Source organism: Perca flavescens, chromosome 13 (assembly GCF_004354835.1).
Source record: "Perca flavescens isolate YP-PL-M2 chromosome 13, PFLA_1.0, whole genome shotgun sequence".
Lineage (NCBI taxonomy): Eukaryota > Metazoa > Chordata > Actinopteri > Perciformes > Percidae > Perca > Perca flavescens.
Window position 1 is genome coordinate 27,849,396 of NC_041343.1, and position 21,550 is coordinate 27,870,945.

General features: G+C 41.2%; 2 protein-coding genes across 6 annotated transcripts in view; both read left to right on the forward strand.

The window, feature by feature from the left end:
- Positions 1–10,250, forward strand: part of usp28 (ubiquitin specific peptidase 28) — a 33,030-nt gene extending 22,780 nt beyond the window's left edge. For all 3 annotated transcript variants that reach the window (XM_028595326.1, XM_028595328.1, XM_028595327.1), the window contains exons 18-26: positions 357–493; positions 1,639–1,914; positions 2,190–2,285; positions 3,285–3,463; positions 4,444–4,522; positions 5,114–5,193; positions 5,769–5,892; positions 8,504–8,702; positions 9,469–10,250. In XM_028595326.1, coding sequence (XP_028451127.1) covers positions 357–493; positions 1,639–1,914; positions 2,190–2,285; positions 3,285–3,463; positions 4,444–4,522; positions 5,114–5,193; positions 5,769–5,892; positions 8,504–8,702; positions 9,469–9,644 — 1,346 coding nt within the window. In that variant the 3' untranslated portion in view covers positions 9,645–10,250. The remainder of the gene's footprint in view (positions 1–356; positions 494–1,638; positions 1,915–2,189; positions 2,286–3,284; positions 3,464–4,443; positions 4,523–5,113; positions 5,194–5,768; positions 5,893–8,503; positions 8,703–9,468) is intronic.
- Positions 10,251–12,403: 2,153 nt separating this feature from the next.
- orai2 (ORAI calcium release-activated calcium modulator 2) lies at positions 12,404–21,306 on the forward strand. 3 transcript variants are annotated; one of them, XM_028596284.1, is made up of 3 exons: positions 12,404–12,530; positions 17,817–18,052; positions 20,117–21,306. In XM_028596284.1, exons 2-3 carry the CDS (start codon positions 17,822–17,824, stop codon positions 20,702–20,704), a joined length of 819 nt encoding a protein of 272 aa, XP_028452085.1. In that variant the 5' UTR covers positions 12,404–12,530; positions 17,817–17,821; the 3' UTR covers positions 20,705–21,306. The 3 variants fall into 3 exon arrangements, with proteins under 3 accessions (XP_028452085.1, XP_028452084.1, XP_028452086.1); XM_028596283.1 differs by lacking the exon at positions 12,404–12,530 and adding an exon at positions 13,720–14,266; XM_028596285.1 differs by lacking the exon at positions 12,404–12,530 and adding an exon at positions 17,108–17,142.
- Positions 21,307–21,550: the final 244 nt, after the last annotated feature.

The window sequence follows — 21,550 nt, forward strand, 5'->3', positions numbered from 1 at the left end:
GGGCCTCATATCTGTATCTATATCTAGGTAGTCTATATCCACGACGTTCCACTTCCAGGATTTCTTTCGTTCTGCTTTAAATTCCGCCGGATGTCACTCTTTTCAGAGATCCACCACCTTCCGCTTTCTTTGTGTTGTGTAATTTTAAACTGTAATTTCTGAGGACTATGGTTAACTGCTCCTCAGATCTCTGCAGGGTAAATCCAGACAGCTAGCTAGACTATCTGTCCAATCTGAGTTTTCTGTTGCACGACTTAAACAACTTTTGAACGTACACATGTTCCAACAAAACAAGAGGTAATCTTTATACAGTATATCCTGCAAGTAACTACTGAACTTTTTTTTTGTGACCCCAGAAGAACCAAGAAAGTTAACACCCCCACCACCACAGAGCCCCAGCTGCCAGCCAGACGACACCAGCAGTGAGGCAGTCACTGACACTCTGGGGCCCAGCCAGAGCTCCGCCTCAGCTGAAAAGGAGCTTCAGAGTCAGGTGGGCACGTCTGTGATACCCCGACCACCCGCTCCCCCCTCGTTAGAATATGGGTCAGAAATTCTAGACCACAAAAATAAAGTGAGCTCATCTGGGTCAAGGATCTTGTTTCTCCTCTTAGCATAGCCATGGAGATCCAGGCTTTATGTCAGGTGGGTTGGAGAGTGATGCACAGATAAACTAAAAGTTAGGAGTAATCACTGCTATCAACTCATTTGCTATAGTGCCAAGTTTCTGTCTTCCCCATGAGGTATTCTAAGTAATGACAACAAAACTGTCAGCGCATCCACATGATACAAGCCTTCTGTGATCGTGCATCACCCCCACCCCTCCTCCACACAGTTGCTAGTAGCCAAGGAGGACACGGAGGATTAAAAAAACATGACGGACTCTTCAGAAGATGTAATTATCTTCACTCAAGTTTCTTCGCGCGAAAGTCGCCGGACAACAACATTTTCTGAACACAGGCATACTGAGAAATACAGAGAGAGTTATGTAGAGCTGATAGTGTTAATTAGCTTTGTAGCAACTCATTTGGCAATGGCTTGAATGTAACGGACGTTTATTAATATCAAAAAGTTATGCACTAAAGCTTTAATAGTCAGTAGCTTGTTCAGAGGCATATCATATGATTTTCACATTATCACTTTCAGTTTCTGTTCTGGTCAAAATACTAGAAACACAGGGCTCCCTGATAGCTCACCTGGTTGAGCATGCACCCCATGGACAGAGGCTTAGTCCTTACTGCAGTGGCCGGGGGTTCAATTCCACCCTGTGGTGGAAATGTAACTCTTAAAAAAAATATATATATATATATATATTAGAAACACCAGTGCAGTCCAATACCAGTTGAATCAGCACCCCTGTCAACAGAAACTGATTATAAGCCTGATAAATATAATGTTTACTGTAAGCTTTAGATGGCATTAAATGGTTGGTGTTAAAATAGAAACACATGCTGTATACTGTATTTAAACTGTCATTATCCATATATATTAACTTTGTTCCACAGTTTTTTGTAATACATACCGATGTGTTGATAAGTGTAGGTGCATTTCTATATGGAAGCAGACAGAACAAGTGGCTATAGATAGTGGATGTATAGAAGGTATAGTAATGTGCCTTATGTTAAATCTTTCTGTCAGACTTCTGGCCCTGAAGCAGAGCTTAGTAACCCAGCACCATCTGACCCCTATGTGGAGAAGGACGACACACAGGCGGCAGGCCTCGGCCCTCAAGCTGAAGGCGAGTCAGAGGCTTCCAGAGAAGCTCCTGAACATGAAGCAAAGCTGGAGGATGAGCAGCAGCAGCAGGAGGTCCCGGCCAGACAGCGACAGACTGAGAACGAGGTCTCGGAGGTGGAGATCCCCAACGTGGGCCGGATCATGGTGAGAGCTGATGCTGATGGATACAATGAAGAGGTAAGCACGTCTCACAATGTGATGTGATCTCAGTAGCTTATACCACATAGCAAAGTTAGTTAAACCTAAGTTACTGCATCCAAATATAAATTAAATGGGGGAAATTTGAGGATAAACGTATTGCATTAAAGGAGTAAAATACATAGCTGCATTAAGATATATTAACAGATCTGATGTTTATGACACCATCAGATTGATAAATAGTTAATCAGTTCAAAATGTAGCCAACTTTGCCCAGGTGATGTTATAATCTCTTGTTTCTTCTTATTTCCTAGATGATGCTGACTCCAGCTATGCAGGGTGTCATTCTAGCCATAGCCAAGGCCAGACAAACCTTCGATAAGGAAGGCCCTGAGGCTGGCCTCATCAAGGTATGGTCCTCACGCCTCCACGGTTCATAAAACAATGAAAAAATCAATATGTTTTCTGGAATCGTTTCGCCAGCCAACATTAAATATTTACATTGCTACATTAAACTGCTTCTTTCAAATATAGGAGCAACATTTTCTCTCACTATGTAAATGGGTTTTAATGTGCCCTGTCTGTATGTGATATGATGTCTTTTAATGTACTCTTTTTAATCACAGATTTTGCACATGCAAACAAAAAGACACATTTCTGCTTTTTTTGCACACAAAAACGTAGATGATAAAGTATTTTATTTTGTATTCTATTCATCTCTTCCCCACATATTTATTAGAACCAAGACATAAACACAAAAACACCCAAATGTAATGATGGACCTGTTGGCTACAAGTTAATTCATTCATCAGTATGCAATATATACTGTAACTATTGGCAGTGTTAATTATTAGAGGATCAGAAGCATCCCAAAGATTTTCTTCTATTAATGATAAAGAACAGATTCTTTTGTAAACTATTCCAAATGTAAGGTCAAAGTCAATAACAAGATGAGCATTTTAACCTTGTCTTTTGACTCATAAAATCCAATAAACCCCACATTTTAATGAGAACAAAGAAAATACTTCAATACTAGAAAATATTACAAATTTTGTTCCAGTGTCTAAGTAAAAAAAAATCCATTTGCTCTCCTCACATAAGGAGATACTTGGGTTGATACTTGAAGGAAAAAGTCAAACAACTTTTTTCTATGTATTGTTTTTCAGAGATTTTCAACTTTAGTAATCCATTATGAATGAAGAATGCAAGAAGAAGAAAGCAAGCATTATCACTTAACCTCTTGTAATATACAGTACTCAGTTGTTGTATGAGTCATTCTGAGTTCAGTCACTTTGAGGTTGCATAAAAAAAAAGAAAAAACATCTATCTGGCACTTTAACATGTTGCCAACTACCAGCATTGGCTTATTTAGATATGATTTAAACAGATGTTTCCCGTTGTTCCCTCAGGCCTTCCACGAGGAGTATTCCCGCTTGTATGAGCTCTCCAAGGAGGAGACCACACCCCAGGAGGATGCTCGTCTGCAGCACGCTCTGGTCTACTTCTTCCAGAACAAAGCGCCCAATCGCATTATTGAGAGGACGCTGCTGGAGCAGTTTACCGACCGCAACCTGAGCTTCGATGAGAGGTACACACAGATAACAGACAAATGGCTCCTTGATGAGTCTCAGACATTAGTCTTTTACATAGGTTTTTAAAAGATAAAAACATGAATAGAAAGAAGCTATTGTCACAATCTAGGATGAAACTGACATTATAAAAGAAAATGGATCACAAACCCCAAGATCTAAGGATAAATCTCTGTTGGACATTATATGGACATTATAATACATTATAATAAAACAAGTTGTGAGGAATTAGGGGTCAGAAAAGAGAGATTTGAAAGGGTTCTGTTGGGTCGGTTGTTTATGTACAATGTGTACACATAGCAAAAGTAAGTGAATAACTAAGGTGGTTGGAAAGAAGGCTTTTCTCAGAGCAGCAGCAGTTTGTAGACTAAGGAATACAGTAGACCAGGGGTTGTCAACGTTTTTTAAGCCAAGACACTTTAACTGAAAGAGAGATGGAGCAAGGACCCCCTATTACATATATTTTATAAAATTAAGTTTAAATTAGGCCTAGAATAACATGTAGGGTGGCCTAAAGCCTTTATAATACCTTTTTTGCATAGAATACTAAGCTAATAATTGTTGCCATGGTTTTATAAATCATGTTTTAATGTTAAACATGCATGTGGCATGGCCTTAGTGACTACCTTGACTAGAGACCAGTATGCCTATCATCAGTGGGGATTTATATTTGCTAATAATATGTTGGATTCATGTTAAGACTTTTTACATTTTAAAAAAACAACATACAACATAACAATTAACAATATTTGGAGCCCCCCCCCGCATTGACTCTGAGGACCCAAACCCCCTGTTGAAGATCCCTGCAGTAGACCATACAGCTAGTGCCCTTCATATATCTATACAAAGGGCACTACATACAGTGTGCCTGTTACGCCATCTAGTGTCCAGAGCAGAGACCTGCAGCACGGTGTGAATGTTCCTGTATCAATCCTGGTGAAAATTAAAAGCATCACTTATGTCCTTTCTGTGCACGCAGAGCCATCAGTATCATGAGGGAAGCCCGAACCAAGCTGCGCCTCATCAAGCCAGAGGACATGGATATGGATGAGTACTTGGTGGGCTGCCTTTTGTGACTTATTTTCAGGGACGCACTGCTCATGTGTTGGAGGTTAACTGGTCCCATCTTTGTAATAATTTCAATGGGAATTAATCTATCTCTGCTGCCTTATTTGTTTGGTTTAAGTTCAGGAACAATATACCAATCATCAATATGTAGTTTATATATGTAATGTTGAGACAGGTAGACAACCCACCTTGTTGTATGGCAGTGAACTGAGAGAAAATTGGTGGGACAGGCGTCAGTTAGTATTACTACTAATAAAACGTTATGGCCGTTACACAAAACCCACTAGAAGCACCAGACACTGATCTGGGGTCCAGCAACTATTTCTATTAACAGTGGGATAAATTGGTACAGCTTCAAACGACAGACAGACAGACAGATGGATGGCATTTGGTCACATTGGAATGAGAACTGTGTAGACCCTAGCATGAAATGACAGTTTGAGTGATGGGGACTCTGTTTTAAACTGTTTCTTATTACAAGAATATAAAGTTAACATCAGACGTATCCCTTATTATAATGATAAGTGGGATCCAAACAGCAAATGACGTTCCCGTTGGTTGTCCTGTGTGCTTTTTCACAGCAGTGGCATGACGACTACAGGCTGTTCAGAACCGTGTTTGTCTACCTGCTGACTGGACTGGAGCACTACCAGCATGGGAAGTAGGTGTCATCACTACACCGCCTGGCCAGCATGTGTCGAATCACAGTTACAATAATCATCACTGCACATACAACATAGAGAAGAAGACATAGCATAGCTACTAATGTTCTTACACGTTTTTACACTGCGCGTCACACAATCTCTAAATACAAGAGGGCTAAGAGAATCAAGCACCAGAATATAACAATATAAGTATAAACATATATACACAATATGTAACAGGTAAACAGGATCGCAGGAAAATCTATTTTAAGGGTAATGAAGTTCAGCTGGTCCAGTAAAGAAGAAAATGCATATTTTATTAGTGACATTGTTTAAAAAGCAGCAGTTACATTTTGTAGTGCATTTGTAAATGCTTTGACTTCATTGCAACATACCACGTGCATACCATTCTGACTGGATTACAAAATTATGATGATTGGTTTACATACCAATAAAGGCCAAAAGTGTTATGGCAGTTTTTTGTAGAGAATTAAATGGTGGCTGTTGTCTGCCTTGTGTGTGTGTGTGTGTGTGTGTGTGTGTGTGTGTGTGTGTGTGTGTGTGTGTGTGTGTGTGTGTGTGTGTGCGGCAGGATGCGGGAGGCACTGATATTCCTGGCTCATGCGTACGAGACTAACCTCACCCTGCTGAAGAACGGAGAGAAACGTGGCATGGACAAGTCTCTTATCGCTGTTTACAGGAGGAAATGCCTCACTGTGAGTAAAGCCGCTCTTTCCGTCAGTGCGTGTGTGACTACAGTACATCATTAAAGGTCCCATGGCATGAAAATTTCACTTTATGAGGTTTTTTAACATTAATATGAGTTCCCCCAGCCTGCCTATGGTCCCCCAGTGGCTAGAAATGGTAATAGGTGTAAACCGAGCCCTGGGTATCCTGCTCTGCCTTTGAGAAAATGAAAGCTCAGATGGACCAATCAGGAATCTTCTCCTTATGAGGTCATAAGGAGCAAGGTTACCTCCCCTTTCTCTGCTTTGCCCACCCAGAGAATTTGGCAGGCAAAGCAGAGAAACATCATGGCTTTCAAACGAACAAAGGGGCAGTTGGTCAAGGCCACACACCCCCCTCCCCCCTCCTCAATAGCTACAGACACAGAAATGGCACATACTAAGGAAAACTCATTGTAGGACTGGCTCTAGTGGCTGTAATTCTGCACCAAGGCTGAATTTCAGGAAAGAGACTTCAGATACAGTATTAGGGGACCACTAAGGTCTATATGAAAGAGACTTCAGATACAGTATTAGGGGACCACTAAGGTCTATATAAAAGAGACTTTAGATACAGTATTAGGGGACCACTAAGGTCTATATAAAAGAGACTTCAGATACAGTATTAGGGGACCACTAAGGTCTATATAAAAGAGACTTCAGATACAGTATTAGGGGACCGCTAAGGTCTATATAAAAGAGACTTCAGATACAGTATTAGGGGACCACTAAGGTCTATATAAAAGAGACTTCAGATACAGTATTGGAGGACCACTAAGGTCTATATAAAAGAGACTTCAGATACAGTATTAGGGGACCACTAAGGTCTATATAAAAGAGACTTCAGATACAGTATTAGAGGACCACTAAGGTCTATATAAAAGAGACTTCAGATACAGTATTAGGGGACCACTAAGGTCTATGTAAAAGAGACTTCAGATACAGTATTAGGGGACCACTAAGGTCTATATAAAAGAGACTTCAGATACAGTATTAGGGGACCACTAAGGTCTATGTAAAAGAGACTTCAGATACAGTATTAGAGACCGCTAAGGTCTATATAAAAGAGACTTCAGATACAGTATTAGAGGACCACTAAGGTCTGTATAAAAGAGACTTCAGATACAGTATTAGAGGACCACTAAGGTCTGTATAAAAGAGACTTCAGATACAGTATTAGAGGACCACTAAGGTCTGTATAAAAGAGACTTCAGATACAGTATTAGGGGACCACTAAGGTCTGTATAAAAGAGACTTCAGATACAGTATTAGAGGACCACTAAGGTCTATATAAAAACATCCAAAGAGCACCATGTCATGGGACCTTTAAAAATAAAAAGGTTGTTTGAAAAAAAATTACAATATGAAAATGTGACTTCCCATGGCAGTCTGCCCATGTAATTTGATATTTCTTGTATGCAAGTAGACATTTTGGTCCACACTTTAAGAAATTTCAGGAGACATCAGAATCATAGAAGTCATCCTCTGGGAACTATCACTGTCCATGTGACATTTCATGACATTTGGCCAATAGTTTCTGACATATGTTACTCTGGAACAACAGACTAACATTGCTGTAATTAGGCTGTGTCACTAACAGGACAACATTTTTAGATCAGAAGCACTTGGCCAAGTGGCCTACTTACAGTCTCAGTACTTCATACAATGCAGTCAGTTGAATTTGAAATAATGACTATGAAGTTAAAATTCAAAGTTCAATATTGACCCTGGAACTAGAAGTTGAGTAAACAATCTCACCACAAATCCCATACAGTGGCTGTTCTGGAGGCTTTGATCAGATCACCAGAACTTAAAGGGATAGTTTGATCTTTTGAAGTAGGGCAGCCTGCTTCTACAACCTGGGAGCGTGCCAAGTGCCATCTACTGTAGGTTATACACTCACTATGGAGAAGTACCTCATACAACCCCACCTTAATAAATCTGAACTATGCCTTAAAGCCTTCGGATCAACGTGAACGTCCTTAAAGTGTTTAGGAGAAAAAGAACATTTGAACATCTACAATTCCACGAAAACTAAGGAAACTCCATCGGCTGACGAAGCTCATTCTACATGATTGAAAGTTCTAGAACAGCTACTAAATGGACCTTGTGGTCATGCAGTATAATATCAGTTGTGTAGTATTATTGCAAACTCTGTATCTTAAATAGTAATTTAACTGCAGGTTTAGAGGACCTTGTGACATCACTGTTGGCTATAGTAACTGGTGTACACTTCTGACCACATCGAACCACCCTCACCAGGCTTGCAACTCTCAACCAGAGAGGGCAGTGACAAACAGCTTTTAAGCCCTTATGTTATGTTATTCTTAAAAAAAATAAGGAAATGGAGAATATCAGGTTTTTATCAATAACCACAATATCTACGCATTATGGGGCAACTGATCTGATTATGCAATCTGCTTCTAAATATACAGTATATGTGTAATTTTCCTGAAGTGCTTCATGAGCACAGTGTTGCAAAGTGATCAAGCAAACATAAGAAGTACAGAAGAAACCTTGTGAAAATAACTTTTACTCTCTTCTCCATCCTCCTCATCCTCCTCCTCCTCCTCCTCCTCCTCCCCCAACCTCCACCACACAGGCATTGAATGAAAGTGCATCACAGCTGTTTTGCAGCGGCGAGGAGACCAATGTGGAGGAGGGCATCGCCATCATGGACGAGGCCGTCATCCCCTGCCTTCACCTGATGAGCCGGGACTCGGCTTTATCCCACGAAGACCGGGACGCCATGGAGAGCATCCGCAGCCACTGGTGCTGCTGCCTGGGCCAGGACATGGATGGTAAAATAAGAATTCACTGAATTAGGGCTGGGCAATATATCAATATTATATCAAAATCAATATACAGTTTGAGGCTGGATATCGTCTTAAATTTTGGATATCGTAATATTGCAATATGGCATAAGTGTTGTCTTTTCCTGGTTTTAAAGGCTACATTACAGTTAAATTATGTAATTTTCTGAACTTACCAGGCTTTTCTATTATTTGCCTTTACCCACTTAGTCATTATATCCACATTATTATCAATAGTCAACCCTACAATATCATCGCAATATCAACATTAATGTATTTGGTCATAAATTTCGTGATATTTGATTTTCTCCATATCGCCCAGCTCTAAGTTAAATTAAGACATCTGCATATATTATGAAAATCCTCTAATTGTCGTCAAAGTGTTCCAACCCTGATGGCACCAATTTTCAAAATTAATTTAATCACAATAATTAAGATACTAAGTAAAACGCTAAATAATTGCTTAACATTCTACACATACTACTTAAACTAACTTAAGCCTTTTTTAAACATCCATGTATGCTTATCAACAGTCCTCCTCTTTCTTGCCTCTTGCTGGTGCGTTGCTGCAACACCAACTGTCAATCAGTGGAATAGTGTGAAACTATCAGCAGGACTGTGTATTGCATCAGCAATGTCTCGTAGGCATATGCATGCATCCTCCACTGTGCGCTTGTAGAGCAGTAAAATTGGGACATACACCGATACTAACACTAATAAACCGCCATTTCTATGTCTCTTCCTTTGTTTTCAGACTCATTGCAGGTGAAGCTGGGGGAGTTTCTGCCTCGGGTTCTGGACGGATCAGCTGAGACAGTAGTTCTTAAAGACCCACCCAAAGTCCATGTCAACCAGGCACACGACCTGTGCAGTCGCCTGGCCGCTGTCATGGAGTCCATCCACAGCACCTCGATAGTCATCGTTAAGTAAAGCCCTGAATGGAACTCCCAACAACCTCCTTGAAGCACGCGTCTGACCTGCAAGCAACTTGGCCGATAGCTCCTTCTGTGCTGACAGAGTGTTGGGTTGAGACAGCGTGTAGTTTTCAACAAGCCAAATTATGTATTTAATTTTATTGGCTGGTTTAGTACTGCACATGCATATCATTTTGATGGTTTAACATAGAAAGCTGTAAGCCGTATTTAGGGGTAGATAGATAAGGGATGGGGCGGCAGGGTTGTCAGCACATGAAAACATGCTAATTACAGCAGCATTACCACGTCACCCAAAAGCTTCTGGAAAAGCTTCCATTATATGCCTTCTGTTCTGCCTGCCCACCAGCATCAGAAACCCCCAGTTTGCTGAAAAAATACTAACAGTGTTTAAAAATCATAATGGCCCCTAAACAGCAGCAGGTTATGCAAAAGAGGCCCAAATGGTAGCAGCCCACTGTAAAAAAGAAGAAGTTTTCCCATGACCCGCAAAACAATAGTTTTTGGTTTACCAGATATCAGTTAACATCTAAAAACATGTTGTAGACCTTCTGCCTCCAAATCTCTTCCACTTTGAGTACATCCTCTTGGTACCATCTCCAAAGAGCACATTACTTAAAGGTCCCATGACTTGGTGCTCTTTGGATGCTTTTATATAGACCTTAGTGGTCCCCTAATACTGTATCTGAAGTCTCTTTTATATAGGCCTTAGTGGTCCCCTAATACTGTATCTGAAGTCTCTTTTATATAGACCTTAGTGGTCCTCTAATACTGTATCTGAAGTCTCTTTTATATAGGCCTTAGTGGTCCCCTAATACTGTATCTGAAGTCTCTTTTATATAGGCCTTAGTGGTCCCCTAATACTGTATCTGAAGTCTCTTTTATATAGACCTTAGTGGTCCCCTAATACTGTATCTGAAGTCTCTTTTATATACACCTTAGTGGTCCCCTAATACTGTATCTGAAGTCTCTTTCCCAAAATTCATCCTTGGTGCAGAATTATAGCCACTAGAGCCAGTCCCACAATGAGCTTTCCTTAGGATGTGCCATTTCTGTGTCTGTAGCTATTGAGGAGGAGAGAGGAGAGGGGGGGGGGGTCATAAGTTATGAGGTCATAAGTCTTCTCCTTATGACCTCATAAGGAGAAGATTCCTGATTGGCCCATCTGAGCTTTCATTTTCTCAAAGGCAGAGCAGGATACCCAGGGCTCGGTTTACACCTATCACCATTTCTAGCCACTGGGGGACCATAGGCAGGCTGGGGGAACTTATATTAATGTTAAAAACCTCATAAAGTGACATTTTCATGCCATGGGACCTTTAACTGTCAAGGCCAGTTCTGGAACTAGTGGCTCTGATTTTTTTCCTAAAAACTGTAGAGAGACTGTAAAGGTTTTATAGCTGTAACCAGCTTTTGGTCAGCCAAACAATTGTTCATTAAACCAACCTGCGGAACAAACGTCATCAGTAGGAAAACAGGGAATCTATAAACTATGATTGGCACTCTGAATATGTTTTATTGCCTGGCAAATGTGTTAACTTTAAAACTGTCAACAATTGGACTGTCACTCAAACTCTGCAGGAAGTGACTGACTGGATTGGTAGGATTTGTTGTTTTATTGCTAAGCAGTGTGAACGCACAAAAGGCCTTTGTACAGGGCGTAAATGAAAAATACTAGATTTGTACTGCACAGTAACAAATGCTTTGTTAAATATATGTTTTATATTACTTTGTATTTTTCCAAAACCGGAAATTTTACATGTATGTGAAGCTAGAAAGAAAGCTAGATAGACACAGTTCTATTATGCATGAACATATTAATGGTGTCCGAGATGCAATGCAGTATCATGAATGAATCCCCTAAATCAGGATTTGGAGCTACTCTAACAGCCAGTTCTGGCTGCTTTTTCACTTGTACTCTGTGATGATACTCAATAAATGTTTTAGATACTCTGTGTACTCCTTTATCATTGACTGTCTTCACTTGTGTAGTAGAAGTAATAGTTTGCTAAAAACTGTCCAGCTGTTATGAGAAATAAAAAAGAAAAAAGAACTATATATTTGTTAGCTGTTTTTAAAAGATGTCCACTTTTGTAGGAACTAATCAATTCAAGGGGAGATAAAGTATTAAGAGACAAACTAATGTGTTGTTGGTTTTGGACTTTTAATGAGATTAGTTGACATTAAAAGAAACGCCCCCATAGTTAATGTCATACTTGCACAGATTAGGCAAGGCAAGGCAGCTTTACAGGGCAATTCAAAGTGCTTAACATAAAAACAATTAAAATACAAGAATACAAGTTACAGTGCAGTATAAGAAATTAAACATAAAAGAGCAGTTAAAAACAGTTAAAAAATATATATATATAAAAGATAAAATACAAGATTTTATGGTGCTAGTATGGGTTAATGTATAAACCGTTGCTCTATAATCCACCCGCAATCCTTGCCTTATATGCTTATATAGATTTTCATACAGTTTCAACAATCCAACTTCAGTATAAGACATGAACAATTATTTAAAGAAAGGCAACATCAAAAAGAAAGGTCTTCAGCCCTGATTTAAAAGAACTGAGAGTTGCGGCGGACCTGCAGTTTTCTGGGAGTTTGTTCCAGATATGTGGAGCATAAAAACTGAACGCTGCTTTACGGTGGCCGAGACGGTTCAACACAAATACAAAAGCCACACCACAAACACAAAAACTAAAACACAAATACAAAAGCTACAACACAAACGCAAAAGCCACAACACAAACGCAAAAGCTACAACACAAACGCAAAAGCCACAACACAAACGCAAAAGCTACAACATAAATACATAAGCTGGAAGCAGATGTGGTTGACAAACGGAGCCGGAGGAGGAAAGTTCTTGTTTGTTTGAGAAGTAAGTGAAACATGGTTCCTTGTTCATTATGATTACTGTCACAATGTGTTTGTCACAAATAAGCAGCATTGTTCAATATCTTTTTTTATTTTCATATGTACTCTGCTATTTAGGCTACGAAGCTACAGCTATAACGTTATCTAAATGGCGCCCAGCGTCTTTTACCCGCGAGTCCTACGTTTAAAGTCTATAGGCTAGTTTGTCACGTTTAGTGAAGCTGTTTAAATCACACAAATATTATATCCCACTGTTACATGCTTGTAACTTGTTAACCGTATATATCTGGTTAGCGATCAGATCCCAGTGGCAAATTCCCTCGATACTGTTGGTTTGGAAAGTGTGTGTGTGTGTGTGTGTGTGTGTGTGTGTGTGTGTGTGTGTGTGTGGTTATGTTTACTGTAAACAGATGTTTAAAGTGAATGCTAATTGTTTTACCTTCAATATGCTGCCTATTATAGTGTTAGGGGCGTTATATGTCCTACATACACACATACATGGGTTGGTCTGAATTAAATAAACCCAGAAATTTAAAAATGACCTTGCTTCATGCTTACTAATAAAAATAAATAGAATTCAGACTGTGGACTCCTGTGTTTACACTGTGTTTAAAGCCATATAAAAGGGTTTGTTCATAGACTGTAAATTACCATTTGTACAGTCTATGGTTTTGTTGCATGTCCTTAGTCTTACCCCTACAAATAGGCACACACACACTTTCCTTTGTAGCCTAAATGGAGAGTACATACATGAAAATACAAAGATATTGAACAACATTGCTTATTTGTGACACTCACATAGCAACATTACGGTAATCCTAATTAGCAAGGAACCATATTTCAATTACTTCTCAAACATGCAAGAAATTCCCTCCTGCTCATACGCTGACTTCTGTTTTCACTCACTTTTGTTGTGGCTTTTGCATTTGTGTTGTAGCTTTTGCATTTGTGTGGTAGCTTTTGCATTTGCATTTGTGTTGTAGCTTTTGCATTTGTGTTGTAGCTTTTGCATTTGTATTGTAGCTTTTGCATTTGTGTGGTAGCTTTTGCATTTGCATTTGTGTTGTAGCTTTTGCGTTTGTGTTGCGGCTTTTGCGTTTGTGTTGCGGCTTTTGCGTTTGTGTTGTGGCTTTTGCGTTTGTGTTGTGGCTTTTGCGTTTGTGTTGTGGATTTTGCGTTTGTGTTGTGGCTTTTGCGTTTGTGTTGAACCGTCTCGGCCACCGTACTGCTTACACCATTTTGCAAGTGCCAATTCTATTGGCTGCTTATTCATTTATTTTTAACTGTACCAAAACTGACCAGAAACTACACCGACTGACATAGGCTACTGGTGCGCTAATGCACGCTCTCCCTACAACCCAAAGATGAATCCTTTGTGCTTTTATTTTGAAAGCAACACGCCCAACCGGAAGCCTTCCTTAAACGACTTCAGTTTTCCTGCCTCGGGTCTCTTCTGTGAACGGCCCGAAAACATAGAAATCCGGTGCCCGGTAAATTTGCCTGACAGCGAGGAAAGCCAGCACCAAGGTACGCTTAATATGGCGGCGAGGAGTAACTTTACCGACCGTGTGTCGACTGCTGGAAGGTGAACGAAGAGTTGATAACCGCATCCGAAGAGCGGAAGTTGTTCAACCAAAACACTCCCAGTGGATAAGACGGTTTCCCATTTCTTGTCGTGTGCAGTGTGCAGAGAAGAGCTCCGTGGAGTTTGAATAACTAAACAGGCACCTCGGCAGACAGGTAATGTGAAAAAAAGTAGTCGCAATTGCACAACAGAGGAGCGAATTTAGATTAGAAACCGTGTTTATTTGTAAGCTAAGTTAGCTAACGTTACACGAGTCCCTGTCTTACGTTGACTAGCTAGAGTTAAGGTTACACCTTAACTTACTGCTCATAAACATGATAAGTGGAGAGGATTTCATGTCTCATTCGTGCACTAGAATATTTTACAATATTGTTAGCACTTCCGGCATGACAGGAACGTTGATTAAAAGGGTTGTACTCGACAAACACATTTATGTAACGTTACGATATTGATTAATGGCATCCGGAGAAGAGAATGAAGTCACGCACACTCCCTGTGTGTGGGTTGTAATCTGCGTGTCTCTGTTATTTGTGTTGATAGCCGGTCCGGGCCGCGCGTGCATGTCAGTGCACGTGGCCGTGAGAAAACGTCGGTATTTCACATATTAGAGAACGATCTCTGAGAGCCGTGCGGACGCAGTCACATCCCGCTGTTGTGTTTTATTTCAGTACTTTGAGTACAGCTCCTTTTTTAATAATTGCAAACTAGCTTTTCTGTTAGCAGAACTCGGTAAACGGATCCTGCTAACTCACCAGTGATCTAAATATACATAGAGGCGTAAAGATGCACTCATCTGCTGAAGTGTTAACCACTGCGAAATCAGTGGGTCGCCTGTAGAACAGTGCTTTACTCTAAGTTACTTTTACCACTTTGCTTTTAGATTCACAGCTGTTTTTGAAGTTGTGACCACAATCCAACTTTGTACTTGCAGTTTATTTTGAAAGCTACGCCACCAAATACCCTACAGTTACAAGACCAATATATTGTATGGGTTGCTGCCATGTCACCTTAGCCTGACAAGCCAGACCCACATCCAGATGTAGGGTCTGGGAACTCACCATTGACGGAGCTCGATCCGAGGGGCGGGATAATCGGAAGTCTTTCAAATTCCCTCTGCACGTAATAGGATAGCGCTACAACCAGGCAGAGCAACGAAGAAGGTAGATTAAACTTTTGCCGTATCCGGTCGGTAAAACTCCGAACACATCTTCATTTTTTAAGAATGATTTCTGTGCCGTTCTTTGTTCTTTTATCAAAGAAAAGCTGAACTCAAAGTCTTCCAGAAGACCGCTGTTCCCAGCAGCAGCAGCCATAAGCCCCGCCCACCGACTCTATACACAATGTGATTGGCCTGACCAAAATTTGGTTTTTGCAGCTTGAAAGGAGAGTGCCTAGACCCCCCCCTGGCTGCCAAATAAATTTGCTGCCACTAGGGGGAGTCTAGATTTCTAGGCTAATGTCACCTTATATGTGACATGTAATGTACAAGTTTACAAACTCGAAAAACCAGTGGTTTGTGTTTGCAAAGTATGTGTGGTTGAGAATTAAGAGATTAACAGGGAGTGGGGCAGCTGAGCTGAACTGTCAGAGCTTCACATGCCCAGTAGTGGCAAAACTTAAAGTCCCTTGAACACATCTTTCCAAAACTATGGGCATTAATATGCTGGTATAGCAGCCTCTCTAGTCTTCTTTTCTACTTCTTTACTTTTGGGACCTGGCTGCAGGGATTTGCTCCCTTTCTGCCACAGGTTGCCCTCCGATGTTGTGCAATAAATCCTGGCTCTCAGTCCAGTTCCAGTTCATTCCCAAAAGTGTTGGATGGGGTTAGGGTCAGGGCTCTGTGCAGGTCAGTCAAAACTAGGAATAAAACATTAACTTATGGATCTTGGATTGTGCTTTGGGCAGGCAATTACCTTCTTCAAACTGGTCCCACAAAGTTTAAACACACTATTGTAAATAGTATTACAATACTATTGTATGTTTTGACAGTGAGTAAATCCAGATTTAAAATTAAGCAGAGCTGTGTTGCACAATTAAAAACTAATATCGGTTTAGTAAATCCTAGTGTATTGATGACGTAAACCAAAATTAAAGTTTAATGTGCTGTCTGGACCTAGTAAGTATACTATAAAATGTGTGTATGGGGGGGATAAACCATTAATTTTCATTGTTTGCTAGCTAGCTAAAAAGTCAGTTAGTCTGTATTTTTATCTGTCGGTGAATAGATGCTACAACTCCTGGAGACCAAAGCCAAGCAGCAACATCCAGGCCTGAAAAGTGAAGCCTATGTGGAAGTGCCTTAAATCTGCATTCTGTCTAATTTCCAGCAGGGGACACTCCACTGGCTCCAAAAAGAAGTCTATGGAAACATTTTCCTAATTCTAACTTGATTTATGTCCTAAGAAGTTTATGGTCTCGATTGCTAGTTCGCTCAAGTCTTCTTCAATACAGCATGATGTTCAATTAGTAAATTATGGTCCCATTCATTTTAAAACAGATGATAAAGCAGAGTGGCTTTTTTTTTTCTATATTAAAAAATGTGTGTAATACATTTTATTTTTAAAACTCCCTTTATTTGGATTAATGCTTTTATTGTTCTCATTATAGTTCTTTCCCGTTCTACCTCCATCTCCTGCTAGTCACACACGCATGCACTGGGAGTTACTACTCCTAACAACTCCTCTGGCTCTTTGCCACCAGCCTGCTGGCCTGGAGCATTTTTTGACAGATGGACATTATATTCCAAACAGTTCACTGTGGGTCGTGGAAATATTTGTGATTTTCTTTGACAGAGGGGAGTTATTGTTGAACATGAACAAAAACAGGGAGCTCCAGGGATCGATGAGGTTAGGGGAAGTTTAACACTTATTGCACTCTGATATACGTAATGTAGACAGTTAAAATGATAACTTTTGGGAAAAAGATAATAAAAGGTTGTTTTTTTTTTTAAATTGCAGTTCCTTGTGTTGGCATCATAGACTGTTAATATTAATGGACAAAGCATCCGGTTCGGCAGAGTGCTGCAAATGCGGTTAGTGCCTTAAACCTGCCTTCTATCTGAATTCCAGCAGGGGGCGACACATGCGGTTACAAAAGGAGGTCGGTTTCTGTAGAAGTCTATTAGAAAGGGACCCATTCCTCACTTGATTTATTACCTCAGTAAACATTTTCATAATGAGTTTATGATCTCAATCGCTAGTTTTAAGTCTTCTGCAACCCAGAATCATGTTCATTTTTTTTTTGAATTATGGTCTCGTAGATTTTAAAATCGGCGATAAAGCAGGGGGTGTTTTAGGACGTGGCTATGATGTGATTGACAGTCCGCGACCTGTCTTATATGTAATATAACTATGGGACAAAGATATAGTTAAAACTTAGCGAAGCTAAATCTTACCTCGAATGACGTAGGCTAGCTTTCAGCAGCAGTTGCATCCAGATTGCCAGTGGAAGTGTGTAACGTAGAGCGTAAGCAGCGTTGCCAACTCTCAGCTAACGTCCCAGTCAGATAGCGCCCAACAGCCTGTGGCTTCCCCCCCCTCGTCTAAAACAGTCACATCTGCAGCCAGGATGGCTGTGCCGCGGACGGCGAACTCGACGACTCGTAGCAGATCTCCACAAACCAACGGGGGACGTCACACATGCTCTGTCCATTAATATTACCAGTCTACGGTTGGCGTGTCCATCTCTCCCCTTTATGCCCACCAGGTGCTATGAGCAGTGAGCTGAACGTGCCGATGGGTTCCCCGGCCCCAGGGGCCTCAGAGCGGGCTTCAGACGGCGGGGGGATGGACTACAGGGACTGGGTGAGGCGCAGTTACCTGGAGCTGGTCAGCTCCAACCACCACTCGGTGCAGGCCCTGTCCTGGAGGAAACTCTACCTGAGCCGGGCCAAGCTGAAGGCCTCCAGCAGGACCTCGGCACTGCTCTCTGGCTTCGCAATGGTCAGTTGGATCCACCTTCTTCTTCTTATTATTATTATTATTATTATTATTATTATTATTATTATTATTATTATTTTTTTTTTTTTTTTTTTTTTTACCAGCTTCAGTGAATCACAGCCTCTTAAAGGACATGACTGCATGTTTTTATGTTTCATCCCATGAAAGGTTTTTAGTTTTCTTTGCTGCTTTCTGGGCAGCTCATGTTTTTTTAATTCATTTCTGTTATATTCTCACTCTTTCATGTTACTAAGTATAACAATGATAACCCAGACTACAATGGAATACTAACCATTTATTAGCCCAACAGCATGTCTCTACAGCAGCATGGCTAACACCAACCACGGAAGCTAAAGTTTACCCACAATCCATCAAGTGTATCTCCTCTACAGCTCTGAAAGTAGCCAAAAATACACAACGGTTTCAATACCATAAATCTTGCTTAACCCCGTCTCGTTGAAATACAGCTGTGGGCAGGAACTGGCCGTTCCTTTTGAAGCGTTGGCTCCAAACCTTCCTACTGTCGTACGTTCTGCAGTCTCTGTTGAAGCTTTTAAAAAGAAGCTGAAGACACACTTTTTTAAATTAGCTTTCTAAATGATTTTCATTGGTCTTTCAATAATTTTTTTCTTGCTTATTTTCTGTTGGATCTTACTGTATTGTTACAAATGTTTATCATTTGAAGCACTTTGTGACTTTGTCTGTAAAAGGTGCTATATCAAAGAAACTTATTATTATTCAACGTTTTGTTTGTACTTTCAAGATTTCAGTGTTGGCTGCTGAAGAGCTACCTTAAAGCTTATAGTTTGTCTTTTGGATTTAAGTTACTAATAAATAGGGTTGGGTACCGAAACTCGGTGCCAATAGGGAACCGGTGCCGACGTAAACGGTAGTAACGAGACCGAATAAGAACGAAAGTTTCGGTGCCTCATTTCGGTGCTCAACTTTACACTACACCTGACAGCATGTAACGTTAGCCTACCTTTAGCTAGCAGCTGGATTAATCACGGTTAAAATGCTGACAGCTAACGTTAAACAGTGTAAAGTGTGACTGTATTTCACTGAGGAGGACTTCAACAGCGGGATGTAACAGTCTGCACTGCAGCGCAGCAGCTGCCGTTGTCGCAATTCATAGATATACAGTATGTTTATATGGTCGGAATCAAACAACACAGACGGTGCGTTCACTTGCAGCTGCCGTTGTCGGAATTAAACAACACAGACGGTGCGTTCACTTGCAGCTGCCATTGTCGGAATTAAACAACACAGATTCACTTAAAACAGGTAGCCTCGAGGTGCATTCACAGTAATTGTAAAATACCCTTTTCCCATCTGGGGTTCAACAGCAATTTACTGGTGAAATAAGTTATTGTTATAGTTATTACATTATTATTAAATCTTTAATTTTGACCATGGCCTTAGCAATAAACAAGTCACTGACTGTTGTTTACTACCCTTATTTTTTTTTTTTCTTCTTTTTTTTTTTTTACTTTATCGAAAAGTACCGGTTCAGGCACCGTTTAGGCACCGGCACCGTTTTAAAAGTATCGATTTGGCACCGGAATCGAAAAAAAACCAAACGATACCCAACCCTACTAATAAATCACAATTACATTAATTCATGGCAAGTACTAACCATCAGTTCTCCAAGGTCTGAGTATCCCTTAAAGCAACTTCAAAGAGAGGTGTGTGTGTGTGTGTGTGTGTGTGTGTGTGTGTGTGTGTGTGTGTGTGTGTGTGTGTGTGTGTGTGTGTGTGTGTGTGTGTGTGTGTGTGTGTGTGTGTGTGTGTGTGTGTGTGTGTGTGTGTGTGTGTGTGGATTATTTTGATGATTTTATTTTTTATTGGTTAATTTATTTCAGCTCTCTCATGTCAAGGTCTGAAGATGTTGAATATGTGAAACGTTGATATGAACAGCATTGAGATGGCCTTCAGGACATCAGAAGAGTTAGAAAATGACTGCGTTTGTCTCCATGCACTGTATCTCAGTGTGAGCCTTATCCTGTTGTGAAGTAAACACGGATATATGGTAACCTGCTTATCCGTTTCCCTGTTAACATGTCGTAGGTGGCCATGGTGGAGGTGCAGCTGGAGATGCAGTACAGTTACCCTCCTGTGCTCCTCGTTGCCTTCAGCGTGTGCACCACCGTGCTGGTGGCGGTGCACCTCTTCGCTCTGCTGATCAGCACCTGCATCCTGCCCAACGTGGAGGCCGTCAGCAACATCCACAACCTCAACTCGGTCAGCGAGTCGCCCCACGAGCGCATGCACTACTTCATCGAGCTGGCCTGGGGCTTCTCCACGGCCCTGGGCATCCTGCTGTTTCTAGCCGAGGTGGTGCTCCTCTGCTGGATCAAGTTCCTGCCCGTAGACTCCGGCGGGGCCCGAAAGGTAACCGCCTGCTGCACCACAACAGCCGATGCCGGCGCCGCGCCCACGACACCCCCACCCGTGTCGCGGAACAGCGGCTGGCAGGCTGCGCTGGCATCCACCATCATCATGGTCCCGGTGGGGGTGATTTTTGTGGTGTTCGCCGTTCACTTCTACCGCTCCCTGGTGGGCCACAAGACGGAGCGTCACCACCAGGAGATCGAGGAACTGCACAAGATAAAGGTACAGCTCGACGGCCACGAGAGAGGCCTCCAGACTGTGTGATAACATGGCCGCAGCCTTCAGGACTTCCCTGTGTGTGTGTGTGTGTGTGTGTGTGTGTGTGTGTGTGTGTGTGTGTGTGTGTGTGTGTTATTGTGTATCTCTTCTCTGACATTTGTCCTGGTCATTGTTAATGCCTTGCTTGGACTGGTAGGCAGTGAGCTTTAAAGCTCCTCACTTTGCAGCACAGACAGCCAGTACATGTCAGAGTGCTAATTTATTCTTAAGATGCGTTGTAGGACCTTGTGTCTGTTTTTTTTTTTTTTCTGTTATATGCGTCGGTCAAGGATCATGTAAAAGGTTTACAGAAAAAGGGCTTTTATGTTCTGTGTGCCATTTGTTGTTTGTTTTCTTTAGCCATGTCTGTGTTTTCATGGTAGGGTGTGGTGACGAAAGTGGGTTCCATTTTGGATCTGGTTCCACCTCGGCAAAATACCTGGATTCACCGTGAGGCTAACAAATCTCTTATTGAATCTTATATCTCCCCTCTCGCCTTGCTAGCACAGAGCTGCCATCACTCTCGCCAGAGGAAATGGTAAATGCCATAAGTATCTTGCCATAATGCCACAGTATGTAACGTGACTTGTGTGATTATTGTGTGTAAATGTCAAATGCTAAATGGACTCAATAAGAGATTTGAAAAGATTTGGATTCACTAAGCTGATTCGATACTTGATTCCGATTTGATCAAATGCCATCGAACCCCCACAGTGAGTGCAGGTCTCACTGTTTACACTAAACCTTCAACTCAGTCAGGATGACATTATTCATAAAACTGAGCTTGTTGTTTAAACTGTAAAGTGTCGAGTCATGCAGCACAGTGCAAGAAACTTTGTATGTCTGACTGAT